The 15,259-nt window shown below is 41.4% G+C and overlaps 1 protein-coding gene across 1 annotated transcript; it reads right to left on the bottom strand.

Annotated features, from left to right (window-relative positions):
* Nucleotides 1-1,293: 1,293 nt before the first annotated feature.
* On the bottom strand, nt 1,294-9,246 carry LOC117403625 (aldo-keto reductase family 1 member A1-A-like). Its single transcript, XM_034005867.3, has 9 exons — nt 9,118-9,246; nt 7,865-7,983; nt 7,343-7,462; nt 6,509-6,660; nt 5,819-6,014; nt 5,440-5,639; nt 3,711-3,783; nt 3,151-3,237; nt 1,294-1,625 (listed from the first exon to the last, which is right to left on the bottom strand). The coding sequence occupies exons 2-9, from the start codon at nt 7,946-7,948 to the stop codon at nt 1,560-1,562; spliced, it is 978 nt and encodes a 325-aa protein (XP_033861758.3). The 5' UTR covers nt 7,949-7,983; nt 9,118-9,246; the 3' UTR covers nt 1,294-1,559.
* Between the last annotated feature and the right edge of the window lie 6,013 nt (nt 9,247-15,259).

Below are 15,259 nucleotides of genomic sequence, written 5' to 3'. Positions count from 1 at the left end.
TGAGCGGAAGAAGCCGGGCGTATGCGACCCGGCCTCGGACCCGGGCTCGCATTGTTAGCAAACGATGGTTCCTCCGAAAGTTTGGGGGTTCTGCTCAGTGTACTGAATTCGGTTGAAGGCGAGAAAAAACTCGGTTGTTCCCTCAGCCGCCGCCTTCTCCTCCGTTTCTTCTTCCAAGAGATAAGTTTGTATCCCAGTATCACGCAGTTGAAAAGTAGCAGCAGAACAACACAAGGTATCAGTAAAAGTATAAGCAGAGATAAGCTAGAGACGGGCAGTCTCTCGTCCAAAATTGGGGGATTAGACGGTCCTAACCCTCCAGATAGTAAGACGGGATCCAACTGCGACATGGCATTACAAACAATTTTTTGTTATGAATTTTTTATTTATTTTTTTATTTTTATTTTACAACGTTAAGGATTCAGTAACCAGGTTTAATCAAAACAATTTAAAATAAAAAACAGAATACGGTTGTCACAGGTGAACTGTGTTTTTCCTAACCGGCTCTCTCTGCTCTCGAGTACTCTTTTTTTTCAGCTGATTTCTTCAGAAAGAATGTTCGGTCAAATGCGGCCTGTGTTGTCTTTCTGCTTTGGTGTTGTGTCCAAAAAGAAGGCACTTTTTTTCTGTTTAAATTGTCATTTTTGTGTCTTTGGGTGTTTATTAAGGTAAGATATGTACCGGTAATTCATTCGGATAATCTTTCAAAGAGATATAGTCTTCGGAGTGATATACACATTTGTAATTGTGTTTGTGTCAGGGCAGGTATTTATTTCGTTTTATTTCATGTGTCTAATATTAAACTACCCGAGAACACTTAAAAGTAAGGTCAATGCGGAGAGGATGAAAGTAAAGTGATTGTTTGGTTTTGCTTGGACTTTGTGTGAAACCAGTTTCGTGCACCTCATTGCAAAATAATAATGTTGGCATCATTTTATTTGTGGGACACACATGTCCCTTGTACCTTGGAACTGGACTAACACTATGAAACAAATGACAACCAGGCCTATACGTTTTAATAGCTATACATTACAATGTATGACATTATGAAACTTCACTGTACGGTACAACAATATGTTAAATACCATATTTTTAAATTGGAAGTATTTGAATTTTGACTGTGCCTTGTAGGCAGCTCATCTAATGATCCCTAGCCCATTCTTACCTATGCATTTATGTTAATGCTTCTAGTGATACACACATATATATATATATATATATATATATATATATATATATATATATATATATATACACCGAGTCAAAACCTCTGGAATAAATAAACAACATAGCGGCACTGACCTGTCATTTTATTTGAATAATGCAACCTGGCAGGGCAATTCCAGAATTTGAAGTAAGGGATTGCTCTATACAATACAATAATACTACTACCTGCTGTGCAAGGCCATATATAAGTAAGGTAGTTAACAATTAAAATGGCATGCTCATATTCTATATTAATTAGTACATTAACAAAAATGCTTGGCAAGACATCCTGTTGTAGGAAGGGACCACACGCTCTTGAGCTATTGGAGGCTGGGCTGGCATTACAGCCTCGGTTAGTAGAGGTCATGGAAAGGGAAGTGTGGGTGCCCTCCATCTCTCCAGATTGTCTGGCCATCTTTCTGCAAGGAACATGAAAGCAAAGGTCAGTCTTTGGTGAGTGGGGTAAAAAAAAGTTCCTTAATCTGCTGTATTCAACAGCCCGTGGTGCTTTGTGTGTGGGACACTTGATGCCCATGTTTTACCCGACTCACAACCTCTGAATAGAAAACCGTCCCCTCAAGAGCAGTGGTACAGTACCCCAAAATCCGTTTTCCAGAAGTGGGGGTGAGATGTTTATATATTGAATAATCAAGTAGGAACATACCAAAGGTAACAAGACGCTGTTACTTCATAATTCCATTTAATGCAACTCTGTGGACATTAAAGGTTATGATTCCTTCTATCTGTGTGGTTTTAGAAAGGACAGATGCTGGTCTGTGCTGTGATCAATCAGAGATGTGAGTAAAATGGAAAACAGTTGTTTTGCATTGGTAGTTCATAATATTATGCTCTACTCACTGCTTCACAAGGTCAGCGCCATACAGCTGTTTCTATATGAATTCCTTGTTTCTGAAGTATCTTGTGTTAAGGGAATTTAATCTCATGTTGTGGTGTTTGGAGAGAGCCCAGGGGTGATAACTGATAAGCACTGTAGCCTAGTCAGATTGATTGAGCAGCAGAGTAACCTTGTGAACTTCACATTGCTGCTGGGTCAAGGCCCATGCTGCACAGTTCTGGGGTACACCTTTCAGGTGGGGTTACAGGTTTTCCTGCATTTTTGTAAATATTTGCATCAAGTTCAAAATAATTCCACTAAATCGTACCTAGTATGGATTACTATGATCATGTACAGGTAGTGGACAAAAAAATAGAAACACCAATGTAAAGTCACTTAATAGGGCGTTGGGCCACTATGGTATCCCGCTCTGTGGAGTTCTCAGCGGACCGTTTTTGATGAAACTGGCTGCTCGCACCCCAGGTTGAAATTTGCAGTCAATTGATATGCAGTTGCTTGCCTGTTTTGCCTTGTACTTCAAATTAATGCACGGATATCACGATCCTGGAGTATGTGCTTCCGCCCACTGTTGCACTTTGCTGATGATGTCTTTCCCTCGGAGTTCCGTGCCAACATCACATTAGACAGCGTTGCTCGTGAAACATTAGCAAGTTGAGCTGTCTTGATCACTGAAGCTCCTGCCAAACGCGCCCCAACAATCACACCTCTTTCAAGGTCACTGAGGTCTCCTCTTGCAGCCATGCTAGCCATAATTATAGACAACCAGGCCTGTCCAGCATTTTTATACATGACCCTAAGCATGCTGGGATGTTATTTGCTTAATTAACGCATGAGCCACACCTGTGTGGAAGCCCTTGCTTTCAATATACTTGGTGTCCCTCATTTACCCAGGTGTTTCCATTTTTTTTGTCCACTACCTGTATGTTGCACATTTCCCTGCAGATGCACACATCATGATAAGGTGTATTTGATTGTTGTAATGGTATTGATTTTTTAAAGCTCCTGTTTATGAACTACATTTACAACTCACTCCTCCCAGTTATTTTAATGCTGCAGTTTCACTCTGTCTACTTATAATTTAGTCTTACTTCTATAGTTGGGACAATAAGCCTCTCGTTGCGGTTAAAGGATTCTATCAGCTTCACGTCCTCTTCAGACAAAGTAAAATCAAATACCTGTGTGCAGACAGAATGAGAGAAAAAGTTTTAAAATTTCTTGGGAGAGAAAAAATGTGCCCCCTTCCTTAGCATTCAGACATTTGTTATAGAATTGACATTTTATCCAAAATACCTGCAAATAACTACTGTACTTAAATAACCACATATTCTAACTGCATTAATACAAATAACGACTCAAACCATGCTATCGAATATGAAAAAAATATAATAATTTAATATAAAAAACACATGAGAACACTCGAGACAATAATATTAAAACAATTTGAAAAGTGAAAGTGCTGTACTCTTGTTTTGGTTTTGCCGTCGTGCCATGCACAGTGAGTCCTAACCCTACTCTAGGTAAATCATAACCTTCATTAGACTAGGTACAGTACATGACTTGTTGTTCAGCAGGATTGCCCTCGGAATGACTTGCTAAATTGAAGGCGGCAGCCTGTGAGCCCCAAGAGTTCCAGAACTGTAAAGCTCACCTGGATGTTTTCCTTGATTCTGGAGGGGGTCGTACTCTTGGGGATACACACCACCCCTCTCTGCACCTGCCACCTGCAAACAGACAGACATACATGCCTGATTCACTGAGACACACCCAGCAGCACAATCACTAAGACATCATGACTGCCACCTGCTGTTGATTCACAGGTAAAACTGCAGTATGAGAAACTGTTTAGGTAGTACTTGGGAAGGCATTGATTAACCAAAGATGTTTGCCGCCGCCTTCTTGACTTAGGGTTTGACTAGCCACAAGCCACAAGCTGGATTTTACTGCTTTCATTGGTCCGCTGTCACAGACTCAGTAGCATGCGGTATATGACAACCGAGCAGGCAGCATGGAAATTACTTTTGACTAATGACTAGCATGCTGTATTTTAGAAGGCGTTTTTAATTTTTTTTATTTTTTGTGTGTTGTGTCCAGGACACTGAAAGGGTTGCATGAGGATATCAACCCTGCTTTTGAGATTGTACTGTGCTGAGGACCATAGAATTTTGATTTGTATGATTGGGACTGGACATGAAAAGCCTTAAAGTGGTTGTAGCTAACAAGATAATCCCATGCATTTCACGTGTTGTGTGCTTCTGTTTGTTACAAAGGCCTTGTATATGCTGCTAACAAACACATATTATAGTAAACATGTATTGTTATTTTAAAACATGATACTGGTACTACATTGGCTTGAAAACCTCTGTTTGCAAGCCATGCTTTCAGATAATGTTGCACTTTCTTGGTCATTTCCACTGGCATTACCAACCAGCTGTTGCTTCCCCTATTGACTAACATGCTTTCAACCAGTTACAGGCTTTGAGCCAGAAGATACTGCGGTGAAATTGTCTTGGAAGTGCAAGTGTAAGGCATGGAAACTGAGAATTGTCTTTAACCGAATGTAGTTGCAGATAGTATTTTAATATCATTGTCTTTAACCTAATGTAGTAGCAGATAGTATTTTTACATTGTTTTCTATGACATGTGTTTCTTTTAAAACTGCACATTTGATACCAATGACTTTAACTGATGAAATCCCAAGCCATGCAGAGGGATTTAGTGCAGGCAGTGGTACGTACTTAAAGAGTAAGTAGCAGGGTTCAGAAAAGTATAGCGTTATACGTCCCCAACGTGTTGCTGTAACTGTTTAAACAATGTACCTGTAAGTTACCTTTTCATTGTTAACATCTTTTTACACTTATAACCTTAAAGTCTGTTTCAAAGCTCTTTTCAAAATGACTGTCTAGTGTACTGAAAAGGATTATTGCCCACATTGTCAAACAGGTAACACAGCAATAACGATCCACAACAGAAAAGCCAGAGCACTTGTTATGGGTTTTTTTTTTACTTACTCTTTAAGCATGCATGTCACATTTCACACACTTCTCCATATATCTGGAGAGGCGCTTATCCAGCTGTCAGGAAGCGTGGTATCAACATTATTCAACATAACTTATTGAAAGTATCAGATTCTGGGGATATATCTGTTTGTACGCCACATTTACATTTTTGCTTTTATCTGGAGAATTGCATATAAAAGTGTGATGAAATATTTCATTACTCAGTCTTATTCTTTACAGTACTGCACCTACTGTTCATAAATGTCACAGTCATCAAGTGTTTCATCATGCTGACAGCTCGATCTTGAATTTACAGCCGTGGTGGGTGATGCATGATACTGACATGCATGTTTTGTTAAACATGAGATTTTGTCACTTTACCTTATGATGACCTGTGCAGGGGTCTTCCCGTATCGGCGAGCAAGAGCCACTATCTGGGGGTCATCCAGGAGACGGGGCTCTTCAGGGGATGCCCACGGCCGGTCGGGAGACCCCAGGGGGCTATAGGCTGTCAGCATGATGCCCCGAGCTCTGCAGTGAGTGAGGAGCACCTTCTGGGTCAGGTGGGGGTGGCACTCAACCTGCAGGGAAATGAAAGGGGCAGCTGGCATTATGACACTGGAAGGAAAAATTGAGGATTTACTTGGGAGCAGATCTTTGGAAGGAAGAGTAAGGTGGACAGCCAAGGAAATTATCCAGTTAGTTTTAATTGCCTTTGTGTGAGTAAGCGTATGGAGATCTATGTATACAAACATGGTACCTGGTTCACTACAGGCTTGTGTTTGGAGATGCCCAGGATATCGTTGGTTTGCCTGGCATTGAAGTTGGACAGGCCAATGGCCCTGACTAGACCCTGGTCCATCAGCTTCTCCATGGCCCTCCAAGTGTCCCTGTAGTCGGTGTCAGCATAGCGGAGCGTTCCGTCTGCATTCCTGGGCATTGTCACCTCTCCCTGTCTAGGAGGACAAAAATGATACAAACACTTCAGCAGCTATGCTGCAACAAGCAGTACAGAGCATGGAGTATGGAGCTTACACATCCTGGTGAGCGATGTATATACAGTGACTCCAGCACTGTGATAGGTGTGCTGTAAGTGCTGATACACCAATTCATCTATGTGGAGAAATAAACTTGTCTATTGCCACATTATTATTTTTCAAATATTCAAATATTGCAATTTGCATATTTCATATTGGAAAAATGGATGCAAGCAGGAAAAAATACATAAATCAGCTACATTGCAAAAAGCCACTTCATATATGCAGCCCCCTTCTAGATCAAGCCAATTGCCTCTTTTCACCGAAGCCTAGCAAGAGCTGTTACCCCACTAGCTGCAGGGGTCGCTGAACACTGAAGTATGGTTTGTGCCGCTGGCTCGGATTATAGGTTGGTTTGGTTGAGCAGTGTTTGGATTGGCTGAAGAACAATGCTTTCTCTGTTGAACCCTTACTCGAAGGCCATGGGCCAGTGCATGAGGTACAGGTCCAGGAATGGGAGGCCGAGGTCAGCCAGGGACTTCCTGCAGGCTGGCTCCACATCGTCCGGGTGGTGCTTGGTGTTCCACAGCTTCGATGTAACAAACACATGCTCACGTTTGATAGGCTGGAGAGAGATCACAGTCCAGAGAGGTAACCAATTAAGCAGTAGAACCCTGTTTAGAAGCATTACTGTCTGGTAGTTGACCGCGTCAGGAAGGTAATCATGCAGAAGCTATTCCCAGATTAATCAGGACTTTTTGCATTTAGAAAAGGGGAAAAAGAGCCTTTATCGTCCTGTTATTATTTAAAGGTTTATTTCCCTTTCTAATGTTTTGCTTTATACTTTATTAAATCTTCAGTCTGAAGTTTGTCTGGGCCACCTCCCCACATCGAGAAAAAAAGCAGTCAAAGGGCACCTTGTTTTATAGAACGGAGGAGCTTATACTGTGCAAGGACAAGTCAGTGTTATATCAAATGCCAGCCTGCAAAACAAACTCCCTCACACATTTCATATTTCACTGCACACCACTGTACAGTTTCGTCCAAAATGCTGCTCATTGAAAACATTTAAAACACCCAGGGTTACATTTCCAAGCCTCTCCTATTTATTACCTTGGTCAAGACTGCATTCTGTTCCTGAGCTCTAACCACTAGACATCTGTGTCTTTGCAGTTCTGTGCTCCGTACACAAAGCCAAACAGTTTTTCATGTGTTGAGCTCGTCTGTCCAGTCCACAAGGTGATTACCCGTCTATCTTTCTCTAGGCCCCCACCATGCCAGTTAGTTTGAAGGACACAGTGACCTACCTTGCCAGGCCCCACTCTCTCCCTCAAGGCTTCCCCTACTTCCTGTTCGTTGCCATAGGCAGCAGCACAGTCAATGTGTCTGTATCCAGAGTCCAGGGCGCTCAGCACAGCCTGTTTGACCTGGGTAAGGAGCGAGAATATTATACAAGTCAAGTGGTGGTCAGGAATGCCCTGAGAAGAAAAAAAGCTGACAATTTAAGTACTGCACCACCAAACATGTTTACAAAGTTCCCTGTGCTGGCTGAATGTGCTGCTGAACTTTGAGGGCTTGTTGCATTCTTATTGGGTTGATCAGTTACCAGAGTCTGAGCCGTTGAGTCATTTCACCTTTAATACAGTATGTGCTCTTTCACTGATTTACGAGAAGGAATGACAAGGGTACAGCAGCCTAACTTTCAACGAGCCTTCTGTAAAATAAATAATTAGTGATGGAACCGGATTCATTAAAGAAAATAATTGTTGCTTTATAATGGTAATAATAAGACCATCTTGTGATCTAGCACTGATTCTTGATTCTCTCACCTCCCCAGGTGTACTTTTCCAGGTGCCCAGGCCCACCAGTGGCATCTTCTGCCCTGTGGAGAGAGTCCCGTAGGTACAGCTCATGGTGTGTCCTGGGATTGGGTTTTGGAGCTGGGTACCTGCAGAACGAACGCAAGGACATTGAATAAAAGCTTTGCAAGCATTCCCTAAATGTAAGCTACAGGTACAAGCTACGTGTTGGTATGCATCCTGATACATGAACAACAGCATGACTTACCTGCCATCAAATTAGTCTTTTATGTTTTGGAAACATTCCATTTCAACAAAAAATCAGTATTAACCATTTGAATCATGTAGTTCTTATTCTAGGTTAGTTTGGACAAAGGTGTTTTTAATCCTCTGTATGTTGCTAACTGAAGAACAGTACGTTCACTGGGAAGTGATATGCTATTGACCCCATGCTGATGACCAAAGCACAGGCATAAAAACATTTGCAGATCCCAGCTAGGCATCTCCCATATGCTTTCATCTTAATGATAGAAAAATATACCTGCACTAACATACACACATTTGCAGAGTAGCACTCAGTCATGAATTGCTAAATCATGGGCCAGATTCTCAAAACGTGCATTGTTTATTTCTGATTTTCCAATGCAATGTTGCTTTCTTAAAATAAATAAATAAATAAATAAATAAATAAATAAATAAATAGCAATTTTAAAGGTCCATGTCTTAAAGGGTACATAAGGACATTTTTTATTTTATTATGTTACATGTTCCCATGTGTTGCTACAACTGTTTACGTAAGGTGTGTGTTGTTTTAATTTTTTTAATTTTATTTTTTTTTACATTTTGACTACTTTTTAAAACTTAAATTGCATTCCCTGCCTCAAGATGGCTTAACAGGGACCTGTGTGGACCGCTCAGAACTACATTTCCCATCATCCTCCTACTCACGGGTAAGTCCATCTCAGTTACATATATGAGGAGGAGAATGAGGGGAAATGTAGTTCTGAAAGGTCCATGTGAAGCCATCTTGAAGTAGGGAATGCAATTTAAAAGTTTAAAAAAGTCAAAATTAAAAAAAAAAAAAAAAAAAGATTAAAACAATACACACTCCTTACGTAAACAGTTGTAGCAACACATGGGAACATGTAACACAATAAAATAAAAAGGTCCTTATGTACCTTTTAAGTCTTTAATTCCAGTAGTGCCTACTTCTCTTTAAATCCTGGCTCGGTAAAGTAGAGCTTGATGGAGCAATGGCACACGGTAAATCTTGCTGTTCTTACCTCTGTGTGATTCTGCAGCCAGTGCTGGTCTTCTTTCTCCATTTCTTTCCTTCCTTCTGCTGGAATACTTTCTCTGTCAGAGCTCAGCTAACTCCTGACTGCAGGTCAAAGTCTCAGGTTATCTACTGTCAGTAAAAAAAAAGAGAAAAAGTCAAAATTTAACAACTACAGACTGGTTAACCAGTAGCTCAGGGCAAGCAAGTGTCGTCTCCACCTACTTGTGTTGGGCACCTTGCCAGCAGGGGTCACTGAAGCATGAAGAGGTGTACAGTGACTAGCTGGCTTTCCTCCCCAACCCACACGAGCGCAAAGGTCAATTTGGGACCCCCAGCCAAGTTTGGCAACTCGCCATGGCCAGATTTGAACCAACAATCCCCTCTCATCAGGGTTTGAACCAGCAATCCCCTGTCATCAGGGTTTGAACCGGCAATCCCCGCTCATCACCACCAGGGTTTGAACCAGCAATCCCCACCTCATCACCCCTGACCACGTGTCTCGCTCTGCACACCATCGCCAGCGTGCGAATGCTGGATGAACCATGGGGACCCCCTTTTTATTCTAGCCTGCTAAGAAATAAATAATAATAATAATAATAATAATAATAATAATAATAATAATAATAATAATAATATTTAAACAGTACAAAACACAGTATTTAAAACAGAACAGTGGAGTTGTATCTGTTGTGGGCTCTGTAAGGCTGTTCCAGTCCTCTCCAGCAGAGGGCTCTCTACTCTTTTGGAATAGACCTTCAGTAGTATTTCGGTAGTTTTTTTTTTTTTTTTTTTTTTTAATTTAGAGTGACCAAATATTATTTTTATTTATTTTTCCCCCAATTATGTTTTTTTTCTCCTCACCGCAGCGAGTCACCACACAGCACAGACGTTCTGAGGGTGTGTGCGCGTCCACCGATATCACAAGCCTAAAGCCAGAATCGCTTTTACGCTGAGCAATCCATAGCTACCGATCCCGGAAAACAGAGATCAGCTCAGTTTTTTATAGGTGTCTGGTTTCCTGTCCCCCACCCCTGGAGCCAATGTGATACCCCCTTCGGAGTCCCCTGCAAAGTTCGGCCTCTTGCACAGGCCGGACGCGAACCGGCGCCGTCCAAGCTGTGTGACTCATCCTACGCTTCCAGCGGCAGCACTTGTTTATTATTATTATTATTATTATTATTATTATTATTATTATTATTATTAATTGGTCATTTAGCAGACTTACAGAGACTAGGGGGTGAACTATGCATTAACAACAAATGCTGCAGAGTCACTTATAATAGGACCTCATTTGTTTTACGTCTCATCCGAAGGACGGAGCACAAGGAGGTTAAGTGACTTGCTCAGGGTCCTGGAACCTGGAACCTTTTAGTAACAAACCCCTTTCTTTAACCACTGGACCACCAAGCCTTTTAGCAAGAGTTCTGTTCCTTACAATGATCAGGATTCTTTTCAGTAAAAAAAAAAAAAAAAAGTTTAAGGTAAGCATATTAAAGTGATTTATAATTACTAACTGAATTGATTTTAAACTTAATACTTTATATTTTCTTTAAGTCTGATAATATGCTAATATACATGTAGATTTCCTCCACAGTTATTATAAATCACTTTTTTAAGGGTGACAGGAGTCGACACTTAACTACTGAAGCATTGGCATGAGTTTACTTTACAGCAGTTTGTACTGTACTGGCACACACACACAAAGTTTCCATTTGCCTCATCATCTTGTACAAATACTTCAGGATTATACAGGGACATTTTGTTTTTCCACTGTATGATTGATATTGTAATATTTTAACTGTTTGCAGCCAAGCACGCCTGATTTTTTTTTATTCTTGACTTTGGTAAAATACAGCTTGTATGATAGACCTGCTTTAACTTCAGATCAGTAGACTTCACCATGGAGTGCAATTACAATACATCCACTTTTGTCATAACAAACGTATGTGTTTAAGAAAGATACTTGGGCAATTACTGGTATTTTTTACCTGCAACCTAACGACACCTAAAAGAAATCCCCACGTATACTGTGTGCACAACCCGAAGGAAATGAATTGATGGCAAGAAATGTGCGCAGCTTCCTGTAAGGCTGTGTCATGACTGTGTGCTGATTTTGAAACGTGGTGTCAGAAACATGGTCTTCAATCCTCCAGCACAGCACCTGACATCAGCGACAGAGACACACCCTGAAGCCTGGCCAGATCAGCGGTGTAGTCCGGAGCAGGGACACTTGATCAGACTTTTCAGGACTGACTACAATATATTCCGAGTGTGTATACTGCTTGCATGAATGTATGCCACAGGACAGGGTACCAGCCCCACCCCCTGTAGTGTAAGTATTGTAAAGGAGATGTATAGAATGTAGCCTGGTCTATCAGCCCCACCCCCTGCAGTGTAAGTATTGTAAAGGAGATGTATAGAATGGAGCCTGGTCTATCAGCCCCACCCCCTGCAGTGTAAGTATTGTAAAGGTGATGTATAGAATGGAGCCTGGTCCAGTGCGCAGTGTTTAAGATCAGGTGGTGAAGAGTGCAAGGTACCAGTTTCGTGTCCAGCCTCCACCTGTCCATATCGGTCCCTGCTGCTACAGTAACTCCGGGGATGGGCCAGTAACGGGAGGAATGGGTGGAGTGTGTCTCATTTAGGACAGGAAGACCTGAATGTTTGTCAGCATTAAGTTTCTTTTAGTTTTATTACAGGTTCTGCTGTTGGGTGCTTTATAGTTATCTATATAATATACAGGTAGAATGTGTGGCAGAATGTCACGCATTTGGAGCTCATCTTCATCATAGTCCAATAATTCCTGTTCAGATATACACATGTGGTGGAAGTGTTTTCAGTTTGTGATCAATGCCGCCAGGTGTGACTTGGGTTTGTATTTATTACCATTAGTTGTGTGCATGTTTTTATTTACATTACAATTAGTGTTTCCTCAGCAGCAGAGCAAAGATACCAAGTGACTTCATAACCATTATATATGCACGTTTATAAAACAACAGCAACATTAAACTTCAACAAGTACTGTGCAGATACAAATATTGTTTAAGTAGCTTGAGAAACGATGAAAGAAGTTACAACGGGGGAGTGTTGAAGTAGTAGCAAAATGAAACAATGAGGGAGAAGCGAAAGAAAAAGCATTAACACCCACTAGTGCCCCCTGTTGACCAGTAACAAGAAAAGCCTATAGCACCTGGTATTCCCCAGCGGACGTCCATCGAAAGATTGAGCAGTCCCGATCTTGTTTAGCTCCCGAGATCGGGACTGCAGGATAGTGTGGGAGGATGTTCATGCAGTGCATGCAGTCAGGGTGATCAAGTTCTTCATGTTACTAAAGCAGAGGGAACACAAAGCCACTTTGTGGCTTGGAACTTGGTTTCAGGAGACTAGGTTTCAGGCCACTGCATGGCACACCAGGGGAGACTTGGGGTTTGATACAGCAAAATTGCCTCACTAGGTCTAGTGGTTTCAAGCCGCTGTTCCTTTGTGTTCCCTCAGATTAATAGCTGTATTTAATTTACACCTATGGTGGGGGATGAATGTCACACTGACACGCTTGTTGATTTATTTATATGTACTTCCTTCTGTATTTTTTCGGTTGTTGAGATTGCATGTGGCTGCAGCTCCAGGCCCATAAATAGCCACATTTCTGATATTTTGGATACTTGTATCAGCTGAATGACAGTGATTGGTGAACACGAACCAGGAATGCACTCCAGCGGTTTAGGACTCTCAAAGGTAATTAACATGCACTCCACTGTTTTTCTAAATTTAGGTTATAGCAAAATAGCTTGCATTCCTTGTAAGAGTGTATATGAGGTAGAGGCAACTGGGTGCTTTACAGTTCATATGTATTTATTTATAGAGATAATTGAACTAGTTTGCAGTACTGTACGGTATGTACTGTTTCCCTTTAGCACTTCTCCTGCTTAACTGTTTAACACAAGATTCATTTGCATGTTATTGTGCAGTATATAATTTAATGTGTGTTGCCTTCAGATGCATTCCAATATATCACAGCTCTAATATAAAAAAGTGCAAAAGTGTTTGAATAAGTACTAGGCTTTGTGTCTGTAAAAACTAGATTTGTATTGTCAGATTGCATTCATTTACTGTCTGCGTGTGTGTGTGTGTGCGTGCGTGCGCGCGTGCGTGCGTGCGTGTCTGGCTCTGGAGGATGTGCTGAATGAGGAAGACTGTATTTGGGAATTGGGGCTGGTTACCTATTGTCCAGGACAGGAATAGTGTTTAATTCTGATCTCCATGTTACTAAAAACAGTGTGGCCTTGGAGAGTCCAACAAAGAGCAACCAGCCTGATCCCAGGAGAACTAAAAGGAAGGAGCTATTGAAGGAACTCTGTTTATTTAGCCTAGAACACAGAAGAATTAGGGTAGACATGATTTATTTATTAATTTAAAATCTTAATCCTAACCAATATTTTAAGCTCAGCAGATAGTAGAACCAGAGGACACAGCTGGAAGTAGAGGACGACTTAGGACAAAGTGTAGGCTACGCTTCTTTTCAGAGAGTGGTGAGGATATTGAACAGGTTACCAAGCCACATTGTTGTATGGAATGCATCTCTTTGGTTTCTGGTCTGAAACTCACTTCACGAAGCTGCGCAGACCCCCTGCAATACAAGCATGTTCTACCCATCCCCCCCACCAGACAAACAAGCAGACTGACCTGTCCTGTCAGCTGAACAATCAGACTTTTATATCAGTCGATATTTTCGTGCCTGCTGATCTTGCATCTCAAGAGAGAAGTTCGTCGTCACCTTCTGAGAAGAGGAGCTGAAATGGTGGGGCTCGGGGACAATGTGACCCACCTATACCCAGTTAGGTTGAGTCACAGCTGAATCGAGAGATTACAACACCGGGGGCCTGGGTTGATTAAACCACTTTTATTTAGGTGGATGATGCAATTGAGGATGATTCCTCAGAGCTGAAAAACGCTCTAATGAAATCCAGCTGTGACTGACCCCAGTGTGGGATGAGTTGAGTAAATCTATCCACAAGTCAAGAGGAAGGCCCATGGCAGGGCTGTGCACCCAGCACCATGCAGCACTTTGGGGAGGCAGTCAGCAGAGATGGTGGATGAGGTAGAAAAATAAGAGATATTGTTCATGTGATCGTGTGGCAAGAAACTGGGGGGTTATGTATAGAGAGCTTTGTCACTTGTGCAATATTTAGCATTTTCACATGTTTTCAGAGTATTGAAACTACTGGGTTAAAATTTTAAAAAGGTAATTGAGGAGAATATTATTTGTGTGTTGCTTCACTGCCCACAGTGAGTATTGTTACGATCATTTTAAAATGTTGCGCAAGTCCTGCTTCCCTATCGCTTTTACATTTCTACACTAACTCTTCCTTGCTTATAATTTGCTACAAAAGCTTTTCGTGTTGGTCCCTCTTTCTAACTTCCCGGCAGACAGACTTGTTGTCCAAGTTTAGGTACAAATGGAACTGCAAGTTACACTATGTGAAGAGTATATGTACTGTGGTGAGACTGTTCCCAAGCAGGTACTGCATATTCTCTAGAATGACAAACCTTTTTTTATTTCAACAGTTTATGTGCGAAAAAAAATAGTTTTGTGCACCAGACTGTGAAGTTAAGAATGATTATTATTTTTCGTACATACAGTGGATACACTGTAGTTCAGGGGTGGTCAACCCTGGTCCTGGAGAGCCGCAGGGTCTTCTAGTTTCCGTTCCACCTGAGTTCTCAATTACTTCATTAAACCAATTATTTTCTTAACTGCTCTTTAGCCATTGATGATTTAAATATACACAGAAAACCTGCAGGATTGTGGCTCTCCAGGACCAGGGTTGGCCACCCCAACTGTAGGTCATGGTGATTTTTCTTCTGCGTGCTTTACTTTATAATGCGTACATGTTTTTTTCAAAATCTTGTCAAGACAACTTCTCATACCTCACAGACTAAAAGTCCGTACAAAAAAAAAAAAAAAAAGTAGTTTTAGTGGATCAAAGCTCACGATTTCCCACGTGGGGGTGGCGGGCTGCAGTCTGGCTGGCATTTCAGAAAGGAGCGATGAGAGGATTGAGGTGTGGGGGTGTGAAGGTGTTTTCTCCTACCCTTAATTATCTTCACTGCCATTTCCACTGCTCTACTTACTGTGCTCGTTGTTC

This window comes from Acipenser ruthenus, chromosome 2 (genome assembly GCF_902713425.1).
Source record: "Acipenser ruthenus chromosome 2, fAciRut3.2 maternal haplotype, whole genome shotgun sequence".
Lineage (NCBI taxonomy): Eukaryota > Metazoa > Chordata > Actinopteri > Acipenseriformes > Acipenseridae > Acipenser > Acipenser ruthenus.
Note: the sequence above shows the minus strand (reverse complement) of the source record. Positions and strands in the feature narration are given on the sequence as shown.

What these genes read in the sequence shown, in the direction of transcription:
- LOC117403625 (XM_034005867.3), bottom strand. Translation starts at nt 7,948, where the DNA reads ATGAGCTGTACCTACGGGACTCTCTCCACAGGGCAGAAGATGCCACTG. An exon ending in CACTGGCCCATGGCCTTCGA is followed by an intron (nt 6,015 to 6,508) that starts GTAAGGGTTCAA and finishes TTGTCCTCCTAG; the next exon opens with ACAGGGAGAGGTGACAATGC. An exon ending in CCTGCACAGGTCATCATAAG is followed by an intron (nt 3,784 to 5,439) that starts GTAAAGTGACAA and finishes GTCTGTTTGCAG; the next exon opens with GTGGCAGGTGCAGAGAGGGG.